This window comes from Semicossyphus pulcher, unplaced genomic scaffold (genome assembly GCF_022749685.1).
Source record: "Semicossyphus pulcher isolate SPU_LCO1_2020_fin unplaced genomic scaffold, fSemPul1.0.p SCAF_21, whole genome shotgun sequence".
Taxonomy (NCBI): Eukaryota; Metazoa; Chordata; class Actinopteri; order Labriformes; family Labridae; genus Semicossyphus; species Semicossyphus pulcher.
Window position 1 is genome coordinate 9,303,897 of NW_027211695.1, and position 26,430 is coordinate 9,330,326.

Sequence of the window (26,430 nt, forward strand, 5' to 3'; positions counted from 1 at the left end):
AGTGGGGAGGGTCCGTTTTAAGAGAGGCCCGACGATTTTCAATAATAAAGAGTACACATACAGTATGATGTATCCAGTGTAATCAACCTTCACGATGATGGATTTTTCGCAGTTTATTTAATATAACCATGTAGACAATCAATATTACACAGTAAAAGTGATCAATACTGCTTGTCTATGTGTAGCCTGATTCAAATGTGACATTTAATCACAAGCCTGCATGAACTCCGTCATTATAATCTGCTCTTCTGCTTCATTGTGCCGAGGTCTTAATGCAGGTCACAGCTGCGTCTGTAATCAGTCTGTCAATAGAATATCTACAAAATATTGGATTTTTGTTTTGAATTGTGCATCGACCAGTCAATGTCACCCAGCGACTCCATGATGGATTTGATGCAGTTTGTTTAATGACCTCAGAGATTCTGTTTTCAATACTACACTTATTGCCCATGGGAACATGTTATTTATGACCATCTTGCAGGGTTTTATTGTCTTGTCCGGTGGGTTAAAAGCTGCTCCAGAAGCATTTCTTTATCTGCCAAGAATGGAAACAAACTGGCAAGAAAATGCTGAAGTAAATACAAAATATCAATGGCTCCAATCCAGCATTTAGCTATGTGGCCTCAAAAAACCCTTATCAGTCAAATTCTATTCCAGCTAGTGGTGTAAGAAAGCCTACGTTCTACCTTGAAATAAGGTGACTTGCTCCCGCTCTGTCATGTGTCAAAGAGCCCTGTCCTAAATTTAGTTTCTGCAGTCGTGACAATGAAAAGAGAATAATACAAACTCCTGATGTGTGCCTTAAGGTCATTCATGTCCTGAATATAAGCACGCCCTCCTACAACAAAGGGCTCTCTAAGTATTTCATGGCGTGCCGACCCTCACTGTTCTACCAAGGTTACACTTCTCAAAAGTGTGAGTATTTGGCGGTTCGTTATTGAAGGCTGGGATATGAAAAGGGGAGTAGGAGGACCCTGAGTTGAGGTTTTTTCAAGAGCTTTTGTTGGATGGTTTCAATAGGCAACCAAGAGTTCAAAAACAGGTGAAAGGAAATCTGCAAATCTTTAAGAAAGTGTATTCAATGTGAACTGAATCAGAGCTTTCAGACATTAAATGCTCATTTCTTATCACCTTAAAACATCTAAGTGTGCGTAAAAAATACTTAAAATATTTAGATCTTTACCAATCTGCATTGAAGTTTGACAAAACGATCTCTCCTCAGTTCAGCAGCTGTTCTTCGATTTTTCGATATCACCTACCACCTATGTTAGAAGTGCAGCTTTTCAAATCTTTTGCTTTAAGAGGGCACCTTCGTGACGCCTCCTGATCAATGTTAGCTCACAATTGGAGTTCAGTCTTGACCTTAGAAAAAGAAGTCGACAAAGTCCTTGCGTTGAGATGTTGGGTCAACTGCAGTGTCCAAGGTCAGGGAAGAATGCTATCAATTTGTGCATTCATGATTAACAGTCATTATTTGAGTCATTAAATTAACCCATTCTGCAGTTGATAATGTAATTACCTGAGAACAGTAGGTGAGCGTTCCTGTGTCCATCTGTAGCCAGAAATGTTGGAATTTTCAGGGACTTTTTGTCCACATGAAACCTAACACCCAGTCCTTATTGTGTTCCCAAAAGGTTCTCTAAATCAATGAGGTCTAAGGTCTAAAGGGTGACACATGGTTTGGGTTAGAAGTAATATTGTTTACAGAGAATTGATGGAGCTTGATGGGGCGATGCAAGAGAAAATTGAATGTTATGTAGAACCTACACCGACGATGACCACTGACAGGTCCAAGTGAATAACATTGATTATCTCGTTACAATGGCACCTGTCATGTTTGGCAGCAAGTGAACATTCTGTCCTTGAAGTTGACGTGTTGGAAGCAAGAAAAATGGGCAAGCGTGTGGATGTGAGCTGTGAGGCCAATTATGATGGCTAGACGACTGCGTCAGAGAATCTCCAGAACTGCAGCTTTTGTGGGGTCTTTCAGGCCTGCAGAGGTCAGCACCTACCAAAAGTGATCCAAGGAAGGAAAACCGGTGAACCGCCGACAGGGTCACGGGTGCTTCAAGGCTCATTGATGCACTAGGTGAGTGAAGGCTGGCCCGTGTGGTCTGATCAAACAGATGAGCTACGGGAGCTCAAATTGCTAAAAGAAGTTCTAGCTGGTTCTGATTGAAAGGGTCAGAACACACAGGCATGTGAGCATCAGAACTGGACCACGGAGCAATGAAAGAAGGCGGCCTCGCCTGGTGAATCTTGTTTTCTTTTGTGGATCGCCGGGTGCGTGTGCATCGCTTACCTGGGGAAGACATGGCACCAGGATGAACTATGGGAAGAAGGCAAGCCGGCGGAGGCAGTGTGATGCTTTGGGCAATGTTCTGTTAGGAAATCTTGGGTCCTGCCATTTATGTGGATGTTACTTTGCGAGTACCGCCTACCTAAATATTGATGCAGACCAAGTACACCCCTTCATGGAAACGGTCTTTCCTAATGGCAGTGGCCTCTTTCAGCTGGATAATGCGTCCTGCCACACTGAAAAAATGGTTAAGGAATGGTTTGAGGAACAACGAGTTCAAGGTGTTGACTTGGCCTCCAAATTCCCCAGATGTCAATCCAATCGAGCATCTGTGGGATGTGCTGGAAAAACAAGTCCGATGCATGGAGGCCCAACATCGCAACTTACAGGACTTAAAGGATCTGCTGCTAACGTCTTGGTGCCAGATACCTCAGCACCTCAGTCTAGTGGAGCCCATGCCTCGATCAGGGCTGATCGAGGCATGGCATGTTTTGGCTGCACAAGGGGTCCTACACAATAATAGGTGGTCAGATCTTGTACGCCCTGCAAATTATCTGGAAAATGGTTGAATTTGTCATGAATCTTGTATTATCTCGGGGGCCACTCATGAAAGTTTGGACTTAACACACGTTCAAAAGTTAGAGACTCTTTGCCTACTGATTCTTGTCCTCACATTTGCACACCCACAGATGGTCCCACATTAAAGGCCAAACACTTCCTCCTTGTGCCATGTCATCCAAATAGGCACATAATCCCTTGCTGTCGCTTCAGCGCACACACACACACTCACACACAGCGTGAGCCTGGGGGTATAATTACATCAATTTAGGATCTAAAGGACTCCTGTCCACCAATCTTACAAAATGTCCCTTGTTGGTGACATGCACACTCACACACACTGATTGCACGCTTCCACTGAGACACACACCCTCGACGCACAAAGGAAAGATCGTTTACAGCTAAATTATGGACAAATTGAACCTTGAGAGAGGAGAAGTTCAAAGGCAAGAGCTGCAGTTGAATGCAGAGGCGTTCTGCCCTCCTCACAAACAAACCACTCACGCTTATGCTTTTCAGACAGACAAGCGTCTCATACACAAGCAGCTCCCTACTGCACACAGGCTATGCCTCCCAGACAAAATATATCTCTATGTTTCTCACATTTTGTCTGTTGCATCAACACTCAGAGGCATCAGACAGAAAAGCAGCTTTTGTGCAGGAATTCAGTAATGCAAGAAGACAGATGAATAGATATTCGGATAATGTTCCTTTACAATGATGTTTCCTTCTGCAAATGTCTACGCGTCTTCCTCGATGCCTTTGGATATCAATGCTTATGAATATGCGGGTGTGTTATTGTATGCATCTGTGAATGAGAGTGTGTGTGTGTGTGGGTGCATTCATTGTGATTATAGAATGTGGTATTCCGCCTCCTCACTGACACTTGTTTACGCGCCTATTACCACAGCTGAGACAGAGAAGCAAGATGTGCAGAGAAAAAGTTGCAAGATGCCTTCTCAGTCATAAACATACCACCATGTCAAAATACCAGCACGTCAGCAGAGAGAGGGATGTGAAAGTGAAGTCAAGAGAGGGAGGAGGAGGAAACGGTGTGGGAAAGCAAAAATACAGACTAGAGATGGTGAATGGTTCTTCATGGGTCACTGTTTCCTGGTTTTATAGAGTAGATTTTATGGATCTGTTTATGGATCTAAACAGACTACCTGCGTTGATTACCTGCGGGACAAGCTGCTTTAACTGCACACAGCAGCTTGTCCCTCCTCTTTCTGGTCCTCCCTGCCTATATGTATCTGTTCTGTTGACATTCATCGTGAGCTGTGCGTTTCACAGCAGCAGGTGAGCCACGTGTGAAGGAGGCTTGTAATTAAAGATGTTGCGTGTTGAACGGACAAAACCGATGTGGTGCTGAATGACATCGGCACTACACAGCTGCAATTAAATTGTTAAAACTATTGATAATTAGGATATTGTTGATGTCGATTAGGATTCATGATGATGACAATGACATTGACCTTGTTGGGGGAAAAAAGTACTTCTTTACACCCTGTGCACTGCCTGTTGGCACCAGTGTCCGATTGCACTGTAAGCTGTTTGTTGGCGCCAAAGACTGTATATATAGATGGCTGACATGACAGCTCCCTAAAAGTGAAGCCAAAACATTTTGAGTGCCCCCTGCTGACTGGCTGCAGTATAGGTCATAAAGCCCGCCTCCTCCATGTTAACAGATGGGACATGAGTCAAACTTTAAAATCAAAATACACGCCAAATAAATTTTTCTTAAACATTGTTTCTGTCATTATAGCTATTTATTATCATGCTGATTTACGTCCAAGTGTTAATTTTTCTGACAAATTTGTTTTTAATTAGTATTTTGATGCTGTCAAAATGATGATTGACAGCTCAGTTGACAAATTCTGCTCCTGCAGCCGATCTGTTCTGGATTAGCAGAGTGGAGGAGGAACGGCGAGAGGAGACGTAACTAAAACCATATCTGTGTATGTTAACCTCAGACCAACACAAAGAGCTGTTCTGCTGTTAAACACACCGACAAGTGAGACGAGAGAAGTGTGCGTTTAGGGCTACGGCCGCGCCACCCGCCGATCTCTACTGCGCATCTCTGGCTCCATATGACGTCACCATCACAAGATGGCAGCGCCTATCACAGGGGCTATTTTGGCATCACTTTCGTACAATGGGAGCAGATGCGTCGTCCATCCATATATACAGTCATTGGTTGGCACTTATTGACTTTGTTCCCTCCTGTCTTGATCATTGCTTGTGCTTTATTAACTCTCAGATGTACGTCAGTTTGGACAAAAGCGTCGAATTTGTATCTTTTTCTTTGGATTTTCACTTATTTCTGAAGTTGTATCTGTAGTCATCCATCTTTTCTTTGTTTGTTCAGCTGTAGTAGATTACCGTTTACTCACAACACTTGCAGAGACCGAAAATGCAGCCGCTTAGCTCCGCCTACCCTCTCTGGCAGACCAACCACTGCTGGGTGATGGAAAACGCGTCACTAACTGGGCACCGCTTCTGATTTTTTCCGCGAATGTTGCACCACAGACACCCAGTCTGTAATTCTGCAAATGCAAAGGCTTTCATCAGTGGGCCATAGGCTCAATCACCATTGTGTTATCTCATTCAGCAACGGATAGTGACTTAACAGACATTTATTTAAATTAAAATCTTCAAGATTATTACTTTAATTGAGAGATGTCAGAGTGAGGGGGCTGCACATGAACCACTCTTGCTGGTCATTGTTCTTCTGATTTGGAGTTAATTAAAACGACTATGGCCTTTACTTAGTGTAGTTTGTTCAACGGAGAAAGTTTTACAAGTATAAAATGTCCTGCTGAGAACATATTGTTTAAAATAACACATTTTTCAAAGGATGTTTGTGTCATGTTTAAGGGTGAAACCAAAATCAGTGAATGCAGTCCTATGTCATTCTATAATTGTCCTGATACATTCAGTTTTAGTCAGGTTGCATTAGGAATATGTCATCATATTTTCATAAGCCCCTTTGTTTCTGGCAAAGGTGCTAATTAAAAGTAAATACACCAAGGGGTTCACTTTACAAATCTGCCTTTACAAATCTGATTTAATTGCTTCAAAGTTCTTTCAAATTGTTTTCTTTTCGTCTTCCGCCTGTCGGACACATGAAAGGTCCAGCAGAAGAGACAGACGGAGGAAGAGAGAGACAAGACAGCAGGATAAGAGAGGGCAGATGGAGGGAGAGAGGACGGAGAAGGACAAGTTCATAAAGGGACAAAGATGGAGAGAGAGACAGGGGATGAGGCAAAGGTGAGGTGAAGTACAGAAAGAGCGAGAGGGAAAAAGAGATGAATGTATAGACAGATGTCAAGGAGGGGGAAAGGGGAGAAGATAGGATGAATGTGAATGAGAGGAGAGAATGACAAAGATGAGATGGAGGAGGGCCAGAGAGTGACGGAGTGAGAGGCAGACGCACACGGATAGGGAGAAACTGACAGAGCTGAAAGGACGACGGAGGGAAAGGGGGAGACGGAACAGGGGGCAATGGCGCGAGAAGGAGAGAGAGAAAGAGGGGATGGAGGAATGGAAATCAGATAGATGAAGGGGAGAGCCTGAGGGAGGGATGAAGGATCAGATGGATGGGTGGCAGGAAGAGGGGATGGATTAAGGAGAAGGAAAGAGAGCGCACTTCAGAGTGATACCCGAGTGTGTGAGAGTTACCTTGACCCTCACTACAGATGGCAACCTATTAGTAACAGTTAGATCAAACTGCATAGCAAGCAGACACACACACATATCAAAGTGAGGGAATCTGTTCCACAGTGCGTCTAATTGAGGGTCAAACGAGGTTAAGAGCCAATTTGCAGGTGCTACTAACATCTTATCTGACTTATGATATGTGACCACAGCCCTTTGCGTTTACACACATCTCACTTTTGACGGCACTGCTGCCACTTTTCAGAACAACAATTTAAAAAGCCAAAGTCAAGTCAAAAACTTTTTAGGTTTTGTTTTATTTTAGTCTTTATGCCCCCATAACCAGACGATTAACATTTTGAAATTAATACATATTTTTTTCAATTTACAGAAACAATTAATGCTTTGATTCATCCCAATAGCATCAAAGTGTTCAAGTGTGTAATAGACTGTATAAAAAGATGGACGGCATGACAGCTCCCTAAAAGTGAAGGCAAAACATTTCCAGCGCCCCCTGCTGACTAGCTGCAGTATAGGTCATAAAGCCTACCTCCTCCATATTAACAGACGGGACATGAGTCAAACTATAAAATCAAAAAGTCTATTTTTAATTAGTTATTTGATGCTGTAAAAAGGATGATTGACAGCTCTGTTGACAAGTACGGCTCCTGCAGACGATCTTTTCTGGATTAGCAGAGTAATGGATGAACGGCGAGAGGAAACGTAACGAAAACAATCACTACAGTCATGGAAGTTTACATATCTGTGAACGTCTGCTTCGGAACAACGCAAAGAAGCTGTTCTGCTGTTAAATACACCGACGTGCTGGAACCTTGCTGTTTTTTCAGTACGTTAAGTGTTTTGGTACATTTTGGTTAGTGGAAGTGGTTATGGCGGCTCCGCCAGCCGATCTCAGCTCTGGCTCCAAATGAGGTCACCATGGCAAGATGATAGTGCGCGTTACAGGGGGTATTTTGGCTTCAATTTTGTACAATGAGAGCAGGTGGAGATGCGTCGTCCAACTACATAAACAGTCATTGGTTATTATGAAAAAATTAAGCTACAGCTGGTGGGACCGTCATTAGTTTTGCAGACATTTGTTATGTAGTGGACAAAGCCAAATGAATGATAATATCTGTCTTCAAACCAACCAATGCGGTGTCATCCCAGGTTGTCTGATACTGACCCTTCTCAGCGTCTCATTCAGACCCACAAGGTAGCATCTGTTTAACTCATTTTAAAGATTTGGTTAACATGAAACAATCGGTTTGGTTGGGTTTGGGCAAAAAAACAAGCAATTAAGGTTATGGATGAAAATCATGTTTACCATGGTTTCACACATGACTCCAACCCCAACTCTCTTTGGGGTTGAAAGTTCTGTGTAGTTTGGCCAATACATTACCCCTGACCTCTATGCCAAGTGGACTTTCTCAGTCTTTCTATTGCATCACTAACAGCAGTTCTTATGGGCATCTTATACTGTTAGTTTAGGTTTACATGGTAGTTAGTTAAATGTCCGTCGGGCCTCATGCTGACACTCAAAGGTACTTTCAACGACTTTGGTATGAGAACTACCTGGACCCACAACCTGCTTGTACTCATCAAACATCTTCACTGGGTAAAAACAAAGAGGTGAGAGATAGAACAAAAAATCAAAAACAAATGACAGATCTCAGACAAAGCAGGGCCAAGTTATTCAAACAAACAGAAGTAGGGATAAAAAGTCTGGTTAAAGGAGCACTGTCTGAGGCTGGATGTGAAGTAGCCATTCAGCATCTCCAGACACTCACGCTGAGCTTCCTGACATTGTAACCAGCAACTTACGAAAACTTCAGTGAATTTGGTTTTATGTTCTCCACCGGAAGGAGGAGAAAGAAAACGACAAATGCGGAGGATGAATGAAGATAAAAGAGAAATAAGCAGAGGCTCAACTGCAGCCAGGTTGGAGAAGGAGAAAGTGAACAAATTGAACAGGGGATAAGGGGAATGACTGATGAAAAAAGAATAAGCCAGGAGAGATGAAAGACGGAGTGGTGGTGGGGAGGGTTGGGGAATGAAAAGCAGGTTTAAAGGGGAGTTTCACAACAGGTATGAAAAATACCTCGTTGACAAGTCTATTAGTAACACAGTCGGTTTCTAACACACAAAAACAAGACTGAGTGTGCTTGCACACCTCAGGGAGACTGGGAGTGCGGCCGAGTGGAATAGAAAAGACTAATGGACATTATGTTCGGATACGATAAAACCACAATACAGCTCTCACTTTTGTCATTCAAATACAATATTTGTTATTCACACTCAAAAGTAATACTTGAATAAAGTACATCTCCCCTTTAATAGGGACATGCACATAGAGTTTCTGTTAGAAAGAGTTGTTCTCACTGCAGCCATCACATATTTCCAACTGTGGCTGCTCGCAGCGAAACCTCAGCCTGAAATGAAAGCTGTGCAAATGAAAAGTGTTGCTTTTGACAGCTGAAACTTTCCACATGTGCCGTTTCATGCAGGACTCCACTCCGATTCAAGTAATTACTGCACTCCTGCCAAGGCAAATGACCCCAATTCCCCCAAACGTCAAATTTCCTCTGCAATATGAGGTTCTCTCCACAGGACAAAGAGGAAGTGACAAACTGGTGCAGGACTGTAGTGGGAGGGGATCTGTGATGCATGGGATGACTTTCAATGAACTTATTGTCTCACTGATGGGAGCGGAGCACCGCAGGGAGAGTGTGTACCTGTGAGTGTGTTGGCTGGTAAAAAGGCTGCCTCACTGTTGAAGAAAAGCGCACAAAGAGAAGGACGGGAAGTACGAAAGGACAAAAGAGCGGTTAGAGGAGGTGAAGGTGACACAATGCAAGAATAAAGACATCTATTGATGTACAACGTGGACATTACAAATAAAGCAGCGCGACATCCTTTAACATGAAGTTATTGCCTCATTTCGTTCTTTTTTCACTTTGAAATATATTAGATGTGACACTGCATTTATCAGCAGTAATAGAAACGAAAGGCAATCCTGGAAAGTTTACATTGTAGATAAATCTGCTGTGTGCACAGAAGATAGAGGATCTATGATATTTAAATTGCCCGTTTCATTTTAGTGAGAAATGAAACCAATCTGGCTGAAAAACAAACATCAGGATGAAAACTTGTAAAGAATGTCTACTGTTGTGCAAGTTAATGCTGTACAACAAATAACCTGCTCTATCGAAAGATGCTTCAATACAATAAATATAAGACAAAAACAGAATCAATTTTATTTCATTATTTTTTTTTTTTTTAATTGAATTACACTTTAACCTTTAATGTATAAAATCTATAGCACCAAAAAGGTTGTTTTTATGAATGGGCCTTTTCGATAGTATGAGTGATAGACGATAGTGATGTTAATGCAACAACAAACAGTCCTGCTAATGGTTCCACACGAAGCACTTTCAGGAAGGGGATTGGTGTCAACATGGATGAAAACTAAGTTCAATTTTTTTTTTTTTTAATTAATCAGTTGAAAAACTTCAGATCCATCACATTTGTTAGGCCTCAATCAGGCACCGAGTGTTCTTGGAAGAAACATATATATATTCATGGATTAAAACAAAACAATGCACTTGCATGTGTCCTCAGAAGAAAAATGTTATTGTAGTACGCAAGTGAAGCCTTTTGAAGCCTTTTGATAGGCTATTAAAAAAAACAGTGACAGTGGAAGAAGTATTCAGATCTGTAACTTAACCTAAAGTAGTAAATTGTAAGTCTTGCAATAAAAATGACTTGAATAAAAGTACAGAAAACATAAAATTATACTTATAAGTACCAAAGAAAAAAGTGGTTATTATGTAGAACGGCCCATTTTGTATATTATTTTATTGTTATTATTGATGCATTAATGTGTCCATCATTATTGTTGCAATTGATAAAGCAGATTTTAGCTCATTTTAATTGATCTATATACATTTTATGTATTACATTCTGTTAGGTACCCTTTGTATTCCCCTAGCAACAAATAAAGAGAAGCACAACATCATGTCATTATTATATTTTGTATTATTAATCTGAATCAGAAAAGTAACTTGTAACCAAAATAAAGGAACAATGTTCGAGTGCTCGGACGGAGACGGGTGGAATTTGTAGCCGAGATGACAAGGAGTCGCAGAAGTTACAGACGGAGCATAGCATGTCGCCAGAGGGATAAGGAGATTAGCGTGTCGACACAGGTTTTGTGTTCACATCAATGCCGAGGCAAAAATTACCCAGATCTACCGCAGGGTCATTTAACCCGGGTCTGAATGCCGGTCGTAGCCTTTCCCACTTAGCAAAAAACCCGGGTGTTAGTGGGTTTTTTGACCAGTGGGAAAAGGGCTTTACTTATCCAAAGCGTCTAACAGTCCAGTTTAAACATTTATATTGTGTTTCCCTGTGAGAAAGTTGATGCCTTGTTGTATCACCTGTTGTGTCGAGGTCTGTTCTTCAGTCCTGTAGTGTTTCCGGTAGCGGTGCAGTCAAACCTAACTCATGGCAGGACAATCGTTCTCCTGTATTTCACTTTGGCCGGAGCGAAGAAAGTGGCGCACTGGGGTTTACAAACATGACAAGTCCAGACATGACGAGGGCAACATACGCTTATGTTCGCTACCAAAATAAAAGCTTTGTCACCGAGAGATGGAAAGGCTTAAGTGGATATCACATAGCAGAGGAGATAAAAGTATTGATTGGCCAATTGAAATGCCACAAAAATGGAACACTACACTTGTGTTACATGAGTCACGTTAATGACCTGGTCGACAGTAAAAGCAGCGAGTCATCCCTCAATATTTTTTCTCCCGTCGGACACTGACCACAAGTATATCTTTATGTCTACATCACAAGACGTTGGATGGAGCTATGCTGGGAATGTGCTCAAGTGCTTCATTGACAGAGAGGATCCATACATGCCCACACAGTTCTTGGAAGTCGTCTAATCAGCCAAATTGAAGGACCTGTGTGAGTGCACTAAGAGTTTCAAGAGCTGTAATCCACCAACAATTACGTTAATAACACGTTTCTTCAGCTGAGCTCATCCAGGCACAGAGAAGCACCGTGAGTCCACGCCGAGCATGCAGCAAGTGGGTGAGCACGTTATAAATTACAGCCCTTCAAAATAAAATAAATTACTTGACATAAATGATGCTGAATGTAAATTAAACGCAAGTATTATGCTGTAATATTTGTCTTTCAGATTATTAAGTCACCTTGCTTACGTTTATATTTAAGACTTTCACAGTTTTACTGAAAATAAATTAATGGTTTAGGGGAAACAGAATCGACTGAAGAGACATGAGGTTGTTGGACTTGATCATCGCCAGGGGTTCTATGTTTACTGATGAGATTTTTATCCACTGATCCAGAGCGCGTTCAGTTCAATGTGATGTAATGCAAATAAGGCGAGTTGAACAAAGAGCCTCTGTGCGTAATAGAGATAAAGATAGAAAGACAGATGAGATCAAAGGAGCCAAACAGGTGTGTAGAGGCTGATCACGACAGCGAGAGAACACAGCTAACAACCTTGTCAGTCATGTTTGGTTACCATAGGAACAGGTGGAATCATCTTTTCCCCCCCTGCCTACAACTTCCTGATATGAGTTGCACTGATTTGTACGTCTGTCAGCTTAATTCATTAATTGAGATTGTTATGCGGGAAATCCAATCTGAATTAGTGCAATTGGAGTTTCCTGTGTACACACTCAGATTTAAGGGTGTGTGTGTGGCTGAAGGGCCTTTACACCTGTACCTGTGTGTGTTTGTGAGACCCATCTGTGTTGATTCGGCCGACTAAATCTCACAGGTCATCAGTGAAGCGGAATGCTATTTCTTTCTTTCATTATCCTCTCTCTCTCCTTCATCGCTATAGTCTCTCACCCCCTCTCTGACCTCATCTCTCAGCTTCTCTCTTCACTGATTCCACCTGTTCCAGCGTCTCTCTTCTCCGACACCCTCTTTTTTTATTTTTACTTGTCAGCTCTCTGTCAGTCCTTTCTTTTCCCTCCTTCCTCTCCTTGTCTACTTCTCAGAATTTATTCAAGTCAATTTCTTCCTCCGTCTCACAGACTTTAAAGTTGCCTCCGCTCTTCACGATTCAGCCTACACCTCTCCTGCAACTTTCACTCTCTACTTCATGCGGCTTTTCAAAGTGGAAACCAGCTCAGCTCGGAGCTGCACACCTGTTTGTGGACAGCTGATGCCAAACACGCGCACACACTGACAACATTCCAGCTGCCCACCTGCCTAAACCCCATCCTCACATGTAAACATCTGCTACTTACTCAGTGATTTCTTCGGTGACCGTGTGTTCAACTTGCAGTCGAGAGTTGACTTCGATGAAGTAGTGTTTGCCATGTCTGTCCACCAGGAACTCCACGGTGCCGGCGTTCTCATACCCCACCTGCAGCAAATAAAAAAAACATGTCAGAATAGCTATTTTATCTCTCTGAACTACATAACTAGTAATCTTCTTAGTTGTGTAAACACTGAAAAAGGAGCACTCACTCATGTTAATGAGGCATGAAAGCAAAAGAACAAAAGCACCTGTTTTCTCTCTGTAATAATAAGACTTAAAATGAAGAAACAGAGGAGGACTCTTTCATAATCTTCCTGTAATAAATCAATTTGATTATTAATCAAAGGGGATTTATAGATGCCATAATCATAACAGACCATCTTCCCCAGTGCAATCTCAAGCTCAATTACTGCAGGTACAATGAATAAACTGGAATTTGTCAGTGTTGATTCAGAGACATAAATGTGTCCTCTAAACTATGTCACACAGTGCACACATGGCACAACACGGAAAATAATGGACAATAGACCTGTCACCTTAAAGTAAGATTGACACACGACTCATTTGCATACAAATGAGGTTGTTGGATTTTATTAATCGACATAAGGAGGAAACGTTTACTTTGACAAAACAATCCCGACGCAAAAATCATCTTACGAGCGAACACCGACATCTCGCAGTCTTAACTCGTACACAAGTGAAGTCAATTATATTATAAAGTCAAAAAAATATTTATAAAGTCAAATCACAAATTGGCCTTGAGGGCTCCGCCATTTGTAGAACGTATGACAAACACCCTCTGACCATAGACACTTTGAATAATAATGAGCATGGATAGAAATACCAATGATACAGTTTAATATGAGGAAACATAATGACTGTGTTTGACAACGAAGGCCTCCGTGCTCTTACCTGAACACTGGTCACTACCAATGCTAAATGCTACTTCACTGTCAAAGTGTTTTTGGTTTTCTTGCAATTTCTGGCAACTAAAATGAGTGAGGCGCTGGAGTGAAATACCACCGTTTTCGCTGCAGGCAATGGCTCAGAACGGTACAGAGCCCGAAACATGACTAGAATATACCGTCAACATTTCAAACCTGACAATTTTGAACGAGACGTGACATTGGAGGCGGGCATCCTAGATTGAGAAAGTGTAGTTTAGCTCCCTGGCCTCCGCCAGATGACGCGTTTTACGTAGTCTGGTGGCCCATTGGAGAAGCGGATAGCAACCTCCAAAGGCACAGAGCCTTTTTTTTTTTCTCCATAATGGATGATAGGACTGAGGTTGAAAATCGCCGATCTGACCCTTTAACTTTCCTGTGGTTAGGTTTCGGCATTATAGACAGTAAAAGATAATGGTCCTGGTTGTATCATGAAAACGTTACATAACTGAACAGTAACCATGACATAGCAGTGTGTGTTGGAGCCGCTTAGTACACAATGTGGTGGCAGACGTAATGGATGAAACCACTAGGAAGTGAAGCCGAATAGATTGAGATGAAAAAACTGCTAAAAGCAAATCAGTGCCTGAAATCTTTTATATTTCCGATTCATCCCTGAACTGAATATCATGACTTAAACGGCAGTAATGAGCCATGTGCCTCAGTTTGTAACACAGAGCCTCTAAAAGGGAACAAAGCACGGCTTTGATAGAGGACTTCATCTTTGTCTGGCGAAAGATGTTCGTCTCTTCTTTGAACAGAAACGTTCCTTATTTAATCAGCTCTGTGGTTTGCAAATGTGCCGTTTAAAAACGCATTTCACTGCTCTTTGAAACAATCCAAAGGCCAGTGTGATTGCTTATTGTCCATTTATAAGACGATGAAAAAGCAGAAGCCCATCACTGGTCATCTCTGCAGACACGGTTTCTCTCCTACTCAGTGTATCGCTTTCAGTTTTAATTATACATGTTCATCATGTACCGATGGCTGGGCATTTCCATTTAGGCTGTAATGTCCATTTTAACTTTTCATTATGGCTTGTTTCAGTGGTTGATTTTTCATTATTCTTTCATACTTTTCTCCCCACACTGAGTGGTTTCGTCTGCGCAGTGGATTTGCCTCAAACTAAAATATGATGCAGCATGCAGTGAATAACTGCCATTTGTTCAGACTGAAGAGAAAAAAATCAACATGTAATCATGTCGTCTAATTAGGCTGTACTTCTAAAACTGCATCATACAGCATGGACTGTTCAGGGGTTTTCTTATACGAGGTGATCACACCTCCATTCAGAGTAAACATCATCATTTTGAAGGAAATGAGCGTGTAAGCAGAGCGACATCAGCACCTTCACACTCAGCCTTCAAAACTCCACTTTGGCTTGTTTAAGCTCCAGTTTCATTTTGCCCAGTGGGAGCTGTAGGCAGAGTGTAATTGCTACATAAATTTTATATAAATAAAGTTTTATTATTATTATTATCATCATAAATTGGAGGCTAGGCAGGTTTACACAAATTACACGGATGATTTAGGCGAAGCGATCTGATTGGCGTTCCAAACATTTTCACCAATTTAACCAATCACAGCTTATTTAAGTTCCGCAGATCCGATTCAGCCACATCACTGATTAGGCCTATAATCAAAGCTATTATGACATAAACCCCAGTTTGAGTGATAGAAATATTGGAGGAAAATAACACCCAAACGTTAGAGTGAAATTAGAAGGCAATCAAATGTTCAAAAAACAAGCTGCGAAACAGCAAATCTTGTTATTCCAGAGGCACAGATGTGAACAAGACTGCACCACCTACATCTCTGTGAAACTATCATACAGTTCATGTAAGTTTAGTGTTTTGGTTTTCTTTGGTTCCCATTTGTAGTGTTGCTAATTTTGTGGAAATCAGCAAAATGGGAAGAATGATTCCAAAGCAGTTCCTTCCCTCTCATCTTCAAACAGAAAAATGCATTTTTAGTCTTTAATTGTGGAACAGGCTTAGTGTCGTCAGGGTTCCTTTGATTTCCAACAGTTGGCGAGCACAAACGTCAACACAATCAAATGGGTAGAGGAAAGGGAGGGATGGATTGCAGAAACAAAGATGGCCCCGAGCTAAAACTGCAGCTATTAGAATATGATGCCTAAATATCACAAAACAACCGAGAAATAGAGCTCAAAACTATTGTTGGGTGCAGGTAGAATGACGAATCCGTTATGCATAAAAAAGCAACAAAGGATGGAAGTTAAGCTGTATTCTTATAGCACTTTTTAAAACTTTCAAGAGCTTAAAATGCACAGTGCTTCACAAACACATACACAAATAATATAAATGGGTAAATTAAGACAAATAAATGAAAAAAATAAAAGACAAGAGACAGCAAACAAAAGTGTAAGACAGGGATGGAGATCTGCAGGAAGGCTCGTCTAACAGTTAAAAGTGATAATCTTGACGATCTCACTTTCGTTCGATTTGGCGGCACCCTATGGAGATGAAAGGCAATTGCAGCCACATATGTCCCAGATAACCGGACGTCCAGGTTGGCTCAGGTTGTAACTTGCTGACGGTCGCTTTCCTTTTTAGACTGTTTGCCTTCATCTGAGCATCCAATTTGTTTCTTTTTCTTTGGATTTTCACTTATTTTTGAAGATGTATCTGTAGTCATCGATCTTTTCTTTGTTTGTTCAGCTCCGCCTACCCTCTGACAGACCAACCACTGCTTGGTGATGAAAAACACATCACTAGCCGGGCGCCGCTTGTGATTTATGACACCTAGCCCGCAATAATACGATATACTGCAAACGCAAAGGCTTTCATCAGTGGGCCGTAGGCTCATTCACCATTGTGTTGCCTCATTCAGCAATAGATAGTGACTTAATAGACATTTATATAAATGAAAATCTTTGAGATTATTACTTTAAGAAGAAAGATAAGACACTTCAAAGATTCAGCCGATCCCGATTGACTGTAGAAGATGATTCAAAAGGTATGTAAACAAATGTTTCACCTGAGTGAAACTCCACCTGCTCAGAGCTCCTCAGCCTCTCATTAAGCACATAACTAGTATAATTAAGTCTGTTGTGAGGAGGACTGACCTCAAGAGGAAATTAGACACAGATCAGGGGCAGAGCACACACACCCACACCAACACATTAATTTTCACTGTAAGACATCATCTGTGGAAAAATATTCACACACACACACACAGTCAGCGGTTTTCTCAGCAGAGAGAAATTAGTCCCATTTATGAAATCTGGAGCTCCTCACAGGTTTCACCACAGAGACCCATTAAAGGGGTCACACATACACACACACACACATCCTAAAAACCAAAACACATGCAAGGACAGAAAACATATACAGGGTCAACACAACCTCACCCTAGTGCTCTGTAGGTTGTGTGTGAGTGTGTGTGTGTGCGTGCGTGCATGTGTGTGTGCAGAGCTCCTATTAGCCAGCTGTTGGAATGATTAATACAGAACCCCATGACCCCAGGAGAAATTAGTTGGAATTGGAAAACACAAGCACACATAGAGGACCCCATATATACACTACACTGATTGTATATGTTAACAGCTAGGCTACTCTTCCGCGTGTTCTCTCGCACACAAAATGCTAATTATCAGCCTGAGTCACCTTTCTCTTAACCTTCTCCGTGTGCAGCCAAATGTTTCATTGTGTGTGCGTGTGTGTGTGTGTGTGTGTACGCTCTCGATGCAGCCTTTGATTAAAAATACTTGTAGCTAGTACCCAAGGCCTCATTTATAAACTGTACCACAATAGAAGACACACTCCAGCCTTCACACACACACACAAACACACATACAAGGACTTAAATGCACACACAATACTTTTTACTCCATATTGGACTCACACTCTCTCTTACACACACACACACACTCTGAGTCAGTGAGTGAAGTAGCAGCCAGTGTAACAGATTGAGTGGTCACTGGTTTATAAGGTCTGACAGCAAAGTCAATGGGGCTGTGCTAGCACAGGGCGAGGTCGCTCCGGGTGTCCAATGCATGCATACCAACTCTCTTGCATGCTTTTATTTTTTAAAGAGCACACACACAGAATTAGCTCCATGCTTCTGACCGCAGTGTGTGTGTGTGTGTTTGTGTGTGGGTGCGTAAACGATCCAAGCACTGATGAATGTACGGTGGCGTATAGCTTTGAATAGGAAGTGACAGAGACAGATAGCTGGTAGTATGCAGCGCAGAGAGCGCAAGAGAGTGAAACAAAAAGCATTAAGAACAACTCATGAGTAATTGGAGTAAAATGGGGTGAGTGTATGTGGACAGAGAAAGGGAGGGAGTTAAAAGGATGATTGATAGATGGATCAAATGAGGACTGAAAGGAATAAAAGCGTGTGTTGGGAGTAAAAAGAAACCTGGAGTGATCATGAGAAGCAGAGGGGAAGAATAGCAGAGGACTTCAATGATGGAGGGACTGTCACTCTCCCGGGTCTCTCTCTCTCTCTCTCTCTCTCTCCAAGCTCTTGAGCCTGAAATCATTTGCATGTAGTGTAGTTTTAGGATGTAAAAATTTAAATTCAACAAGGACTCTTGACAGTTTTTCTCTCCTTTTTTTGCTCCACAGCTCCTCACTGTGCCAGAAAATTCCTCCAACGGTGGAAAACGTTGAGTGAAATCGTTTATCAGCACAATGGAGTGGCAGAGTAGACACGGCATAGAGACAAGAGTGCAAAGACTATATTTTTTTTCCCTTCTTTCTTTTTGGCCACCTTGAGTGTGTGCGTGTTATCCTGAAGGCTCAAACGCCTTGTAGATGTCCGAGGAGGATAGCAAAATGTGTTGATGTCAAATGGTAAACTTCAAGCGTGGCAGGAACGGGTTAGTGCAGCGGCGGTCCACATCAAGTACAAGCATCTCGGGACAAACAATTTGATGTAGTTTTTAGCGACTGCACACGGGAACACAACAGACTTCACTCATGTCTGCACAAGGTGAGGCTGCAGCGGGAACAAAGGAAAGAGAATGCCGCTTGATCTTACAAATCCTCCTGAAGTCTCTGTTGCTGCTGTCGGCAAGATCGGAGCAGAGCCTGCCTTAAATCGATGTTTCTGTACGGCCCGGCAGAAAAAGAAGGTATGAAGTTTTCTTGGAATATATTAAGCCTGAAACGTCGCTGCTGACCACTGCATACTTCATGATCGCGCACTTGTCAAATAATTATTTCCGGGAGAATAATTATCACAAGGCGAGCAGAGTCTCTGGGTGACTCAGCTGCTTTAGTTTACCCAGGTGGCCTCCACAGTCTGTCCCTGATATGAGGCCTCCTTTTAATGTACATTCAGAATGAGGGTTTAGAGAAAATCTTCCGGCAATTAAGTCTTCTTTGTATTTCCCGAAGCAAAACAGGATCTTGCCTCACAGTAGCAAAGAGGCTGTGACTTTTGGTGCATGTTGGTCAGTCCTTTCCTTGAACCCACTCTGCAACTCCAGAATCTTTCTTTATTGCTTCCTACTCATTATTATCCAATCACGCATTTTTTCTTCTTCGTATTGTGTGCAAAACCTTATTCTCCAGTATTGCAGCCGTGTTTAGATTGTTAGCCACCCTTGGAAAAATGTAAATCCACACTGTGAGATAGCAAAGGGACAAAGTACACATAGAATTCATTGCTGAGGGCTACATTAAAAGTGTCGTCTGTAACCCTGAAAAGATTAAAGATGGCAGTTTGGAGAAGTGCTCATACTGTCCTTTTGTTTGCACGAGTATCTTGTGTGTGCGTGCGTGGTCATGTTTTCTGCTAGCGCTGCACATTCTCTAATCTTTTGCCTAAGCAGAGCGATGCCCGGGATTTAAGTTGCACTGGCTGCTGTAAGTGTGTGAACATTAGCATTGTGATGTCTTTTGGCTCGTGGAGCTGCTGTATCTTTGATTCAGCAAGTCTTGATGAGCCTTAATGTGTCCACACTCGCAACTGAGTGCCAGGTAAGCCCATTGTTATGTTAATGGTGTAGCATAAAGAGACCACGTTAAAGCATGCCAGAGATGACAGTTTTCCAACCACACTAATTTAAGAATATGATGTTATTGTCATTATATTCTCATTTTAAGCAAAAAAAACTGCATCTGCTAATCAGTGGAGTTTCTAGCACCAAGCTGAGCCTTGGTGTTCTACATATTACTAATCACTACAGGGTGTCCCACACAAAGACTTTACTTGGGCCGGCCGCCAAAGTAGATGGCGACCCATTTTAGAGAGCGACACTATCCACGATCGATAAAGTCGTGGCACTGGGCAATCTCCCCTGGCTCTAGCCCTTCCCCTACCTGTTTGTTCCGATATCGCGGGGAGTTTTCACCTACTGAAAGTCACACATGCTCTGCAAAGAAAAGGAGAAACGCACACGCGTGTATTGCGTTGAGGACCCGCAAACTGTGGATATTTTTTCAAGCGCGGACCAGCTAAAGCAATGCATCCTGCACGGAACGAAAACAAAGTGACACCTGTGGCACACCAGCTTCATGTGACGTACTTATCAAGAGACATGGAGGCTATGCTACATCAGCTTTAAAGTAAAGAGTCATTCGCAAAGTAACGAGTGTGGGTCGGCAGTGTGGGTGCATTTCAAGTACACCAAGAAGGACCTGGGTGTTATTCAGAAGGACGGATACCCCGTCTGCAAACCCTGCCGAAAAAAAGTCGCAGCTATCACATCAAACTTCACCACCCAGCAGTACACGCCGGATATATTAACTGAGTGATTTAACGTTACGTATTACGATGAAACATTGAGTTGGTAGGGAATTAAATATAAACGTGTCACTTACAATCAATGGCGTAGCGGTGAAAGTTGGGCTTTCAGTGCAAAGTAAACAAACACCAGCAAAGCAGCATTTACTTTATGGAAGACAAAGTAGTCGTCTCAAGGTTACAGTTTACGCTGCTTCCTACCACCTGTGTGGAGTAAATCCTGGGCGACTTCCAGCACTAAGCCATGGGATGTAATACAGAGCAGTTAATTTATCAATAATAATTATCATCATTTAAACTTAAAGGAGAAGTTCAGTTGTTTTAAACCTGGGCCCTATTTTTACAAACTTGGGTGTTGAAATGACTCATAGGAACAAAAACCAGTAGATGTCCTCCGCCGTAGCCGCAATACGGCCGCAATGGCTGCAACATAATCTCCTGGGGCAACTGCGCCCGATCAAAGTATGTCCACTAAAAGTGCTTGTTTTTGCCGCTGCTGCTCAGATTGTTACTCCAGATGTCCAACATTGGACGGAAATGATCCCTACAAAGATCGTCCCTTTTTTAAAGAGGAGGATCTTTTTTGTGTAACCAGAAACAGAAGTCTCGCTCGAGGAGAGGTCTCGCTCTGAAATCACGCAGGTGTCGAGATTATCTCAACAGGATGGTGGAAACGTGAGTTAGAGTTGGACGGCAAGAATATATTTCAATTGCCATGGCTGAATATTTACCTGATCGACGATGAAGATGAGGCATTTGAACCACCGTCCTGGTTTTTGTTCCTATGAGTCATTTCGACACCCAAATGTGTAAAAAATAGAGCCCAGGTTTAAAAATACCAAACTTCTCCTTTAAACTTCAAGCAAACAAACAATTGTATTCAGGATTTTCTCAGGCCACATGTAAGATTAGATTAATAAAAATGTACTATTAAAAGATTGGCATTGATAACAGTTGATGACAATAACACTTCAGTTTATTTCTCACATTGGTAAAACTTCTTTCTACCACCACAAGTATATTTCAGACCTGTGGGAAACACTGCATTAGACGTGTTTTTGGTTCTCTCCAGAGAAATATTGGCTCATGTCAGCTCTGATAAAGTCTGCATGAATGCATACAGGAAAGTATCTATTATGTGTTGAGCTTTATCTTTATTTGAGGTCCTTGTTGCGGTCTCATTTCTGCAAGGACACACAGGCAAAGAATGCTCGCAGATGAGGGTTTGTGCTGAGCATAACAATCATTTTGTCTTTGAACTAAGAAATAAGTTACAAGTAGAAACCTGGCTTGGATTAGTCATGGAGAGAAAGAGTAGAGAAACTTTATTTGTCACAGATTTTCAATCAAATCAAGCTCTAACACTGCTTTGAAAATAAGACAATTCATGCACACACACAGCGATCATCCGGTCGGCTCTCACTCTACATTAAGTTTGTCTAAAGAAGGAAAGGCTGTCAGATTGCTGTCACTACATGCAAATCCTGTGAGGAGCACTGATATTGATGATTCACCGCGCACCGCACACACTGCCTTTCGATTACTCCGCTCCCCTGCCGTGTCCCTCAATGCCCTACATCCAGCCACCAGAAAGCAGTGCATGCTGGGTCATGAAATGTCCAGGGGCAGTCGGAGGAATGCGGTACATGCTCTTCAGCTTTATGTGTGATGTGCATCACGGAGCAGAGGGAACAAAACAAATCAATCGTGCAATCGATGGTACTGACCTGTTAAATGGCTGTGTCTGGTCACATTAGTATGTGCTTTTGTGTGTGTGAATGTGTGTGTGGTGCAGCACGGCTTGTAATTTTGCTGCAGGGTGACATTCAGAACCAGCAGACTGACGGGAAGGGTTTTAAGTACTCTGGAAGCGGACTGCATTGTTTTGAACACATAATCAATGAAGCCCGATTCACATATGCAGGTATACAGATCCCGTAAAACTTGGTGTATAAGATGCACTTTTAATACTTTTTTTTCTCATCTAAAAATTGGCTGAGTCCTATATACTGGTGCAACCAATATACCAGTATAAAATGCAGAGAGGTATGTTATTGTGTTACGGTATTTTACCCAAACGATGGCACTATCCAATTTTTAAGTGGTGACGTCACATCTCCGCATTGAACTGTTTTCGGGTCCAAGCCGCTACAACGTCTCCCATTTACAAAATGCCGCAGTGCTGTTTACCTCACTGTTTTAGGCGAGGAAAACTAACGGTAACTTGATTGTTGCCAACGCTTCGTCCCGGACATGCACCGTAATGACCGCCATTACAGCCGCCACCCTCACAACAGTCAACGTTACCGTAGGCTGCCAGCTACCGCTAGCTACAGCACCGGTAGCTAGCAGGATTGCAAACTCGATATAGCGAAAACAGATGGCTGTAATGTGTGTCTTTTGAATGTGTTTTAAATTAAAATAAATTGACAATATTGTTGAAATAACTTACACGTTACATATACACGTTTTTATATTCCGGTGCGACTTATATTCCGGATTTTACGGTAAGTATACTTTGAGATCGTGATGAAAAACAACAAAAAGGCATTCACGAGGACATCTACGTATTCTCTTCCCGTTTTCAACAGCTGCTGTAACTACGACAACCAGAGACGCATTCAGCTGAAGGTCGCAAATTAACATGGTTACTCATTGAACCGAAACACAGGTCTCTGTTGTTTACTCTTCAACTCTAAACTGCCGCTGCAAAGTAGGCGCTCATGACACGACATGCCAGTTCCCAAATAACTGAAGCCAAAACCTCTCGATCGCCCCCTGGCGGAGAGGAGTTAGTTTAGTCGGCCCTTGATTTGAGCACGCATTTTAAACATCACCATCAATCAATTATTTAATCGTGGGAAGCCAATACTGTTCAGTCTGCTGTCTGTAGTGCTGATTGCTGTCACCTGTCGTTATTTTTGTCGCTATGTAATATGCACGTTTTTTATGTCTGTGCCTCTGCTTTGCATATTTTAGTAACATTGCCTAATAATGCAGCACAAGGTGGTATCATTTAGTCATACATTTATTAACATCATTCTCTTTTGTTTGGTTGTATATCGTGTAATGTGAGCCTCTGTGTTGCATGTTTTAAATTGATTTTAATAACTTTGTAATTATAATTTCATACTATGTTTTTATGTTTGTTAGGGTGACTCAGAGAATCTGTCCAGGGTCTACAGATGAGCCTCTTGGCGAACTCTGCACATTCAGGAACATTGCTGTTAATGTGCCTCCATCCCTTCTTGAAAACATTTTTTAACTAAAATTGGAACCTGTCCTTTGGGGAACTTGCTGGGTTGCTTTACAGTACAAGACAACAAATTTGGGGGTAGAAATCCCTACGTCCTAATTTTCAGTTAAGCCCAGAGAAAAAGCGCACGCGGTCACAATAAGGAGGGAAGGAGTTCTGTAATGATTAGGACCGTAACAGTTAAAGGCCTTAAATGTGAAAGAAGCAGCACAGCAAAGAAATAGCAGCTGACCTTAAAGACTGATTCTTTTTTTGTATAATAAAACATGAGGGAATCACATCTGAAATAAAGCTGCTTAAAGGTGCTACACGAAGCAACTTGAGAGGCTCACAGTCACATTAACCCTGCAGTTATTACATAAGCAGAACCTACAGAGCGTGCCACCTTTCCCTCCTCTCATCTTCACATCTCTCTTCTTTCCTTTCTCTCATTTCTCTCCTCTCTAGTGAGGATTGCAGTTAATCTGGTGCCAAGATTTTCTGTAATCTGATCCAATTCCCTTTCAGACTCACACAACTCTCATCCGATTCATCGCTGATACAAGCGGAGAATAACACAAACACACACTTGCTCTCACAAACAGATCAGCTCCATTTCAGTGGTGCCACCTCTCTAATCCTTCCGCTGCCGGGAGCTGCCAAAGCTGCGGTGTTCACCCACCCGAGCACACAATGTACACAACCACAAAGCACAAACATATACAGTCATGCACACATATCACAAACATGCCTTGGAGGCGCACAAAACTCGCTATCATAATGAACACCCGCATGTGTACACCCACACACACACACAAGCATACGCACAGTCCCCATATGCACCCACACGCTCACATTCATCCCAGCTGTAATGGAACGGAGGCTTGACCGGAATCCCTCCCGTCCGTTTACCAATTCATGTATTCATCCCTTCATTTCGGGCTTTAAGTTTCAATCATGCCGATTCATACTCTCGCTTCTGCCCTCTGACTCTGTAGTTAAGATTCAGGTCATCCTCCGTCTCATATCTTCCACAATCGCAGCTTCATTTTGAGGCCGATTCATTCGCTGAGCATAAAGAGGACAACAACAAACATACTTCAGGAAAAGTATGAGGGATGGAGAGAGCTAAAACCACAATATATTGATACTTTCAATATATATATATTGAATTTCACTTATGTCGTAAATTCTGGCAAACTATTGGAACAGAATAAGATTCCCTCCTGAATTGATGCCCAAATGACCTCATGTGTGAGTGTTTGCCGAGTATGGTCAGTAGTATTACACAGTGCACACTTACAGGTTCTCACTTTGGGACAAGAACACCCAACTTTGTTAAAAATATGTTTGCAACAGGGGTATTGTGTGAGTTTTAAATTCCAAGTCCTGCCCCATGCTGCTTCTGCTGTCATAAAGTCTTAAGTACAACTCGCGCACTGCTGAAGTGTGCCTCAAATAAGAGCAGTCACAATATGAATGACAAATTAAGTCTGTATTTAAAACAACTTATGGAGGAGGAAGTCTGAGTCTTTTGATGTTTCAGAATCTGACTTAAAACTTAAAAGACAAGTCCAAAGCCATGCGAGTGCCTGTATTTAAACACAACGATGCTTTGAGCTAAACGCTAACATCAGTATGTTCACATAAATGCTAAGAGGTAAATGGGCTCCACTTATCTTGCGCTTTTCTAGTCTTGCAACCACTCAAAGCTGCTTTTAAACTACATGTCACATTCACCCATTCACACACGGATGGCAGAGGCTGCTACTTAAAGTGCCCAACTGTCAATCAGTCATCACATTCACACACTGACGGCTTTGCTGCCGGGAGCAATTTGGGGTTCAGTGTCTTGCCCGAGGAGGTAGCAGCCTCTGCTATTAGTGTATGAATGTGTGTGAGCATGGGTGAATGTGACATCTAGTGCACAAGCAGCTTAGAGTGGTCGCAAAGACTAGAAAAGCGCTATACAAGTACAGTCCATTTACCATTTCGACATGTAGACCAGTGGTTCTCAACTGGTCTAGCCTCAGTATGTCAGCTTCACAAAATACAACAGTATAATAGTCAACCAAAATGAACAGCCTGTAAATGTGATGCTGCATTCCAGACAACTCAAGAGTCAAGTTTTTCTGACCTCCGACTGGAAAAATTGCTCTGGAACGCCATTAAAAGTCGGAGTTCCTACTTGTGAATTTGAAATCTACCCCGACTTGTGACGTCACATAACAATGGCCACACCCATGAACAGGCACATAATCATTATTATTATAATTAATGGTAAACTATCAACTGAAAAGCAATGTAATATATATTTGGCTGCATTTAATTGACATAACTACTACTATCATACAGTAACACATGTTGTGCACAAAAATGTTTATAAGATAATAATAATTTGTTAAGGTAGCTGGTTACTATAAATAATCTCTGAAAGAAAGAAACATCACTTTGTCGCAGTCGGCCATGTTTTTTATTTACGTTTGGCGTCGTGCACCTGGAACGCTCACAAGTTCTCGAGTTAACAGTTGTCTTGAACGCAGCATAACTGTAGCTGGGATTACCCAATCAGTGGATACATTGAGTGTGAATAAACTACACTATTACTGCACGCCAGCATTTCCTTCAAAATAAAAGCCCAGCATAGACTTTCGCCACAACATCAAGCACAGTTCCGCAACCCACGAAAACAGCTCCGCGACCCACTTCT

The 26,430-nt window shown here is 42.1% G+C and overlaps 1 protein-coding gene across 1 annotated transcript in view; it reads right to left on the reverse strand.

The window, feature by feature from the left end:
- LOC138600738 (pyruvate carboxylase, mitochondrial-like) overlaps positions 1–26,430 on the reverse strand; it is a 354,400-nt gene that overhangs the window by 265,786 nt on the left and 62,184 nt on the right. The window contains exon 10 of the mRNA XM_069672230.1: positions 12,808–12,926. Within this exon, the coding sequence (XP_069528331.1) occupies positions 12,808–12,926 (119 nt within the window). The remainder of the gene's footprint in view (positions 1–12,807; positions 12,927–26,430) is intronic.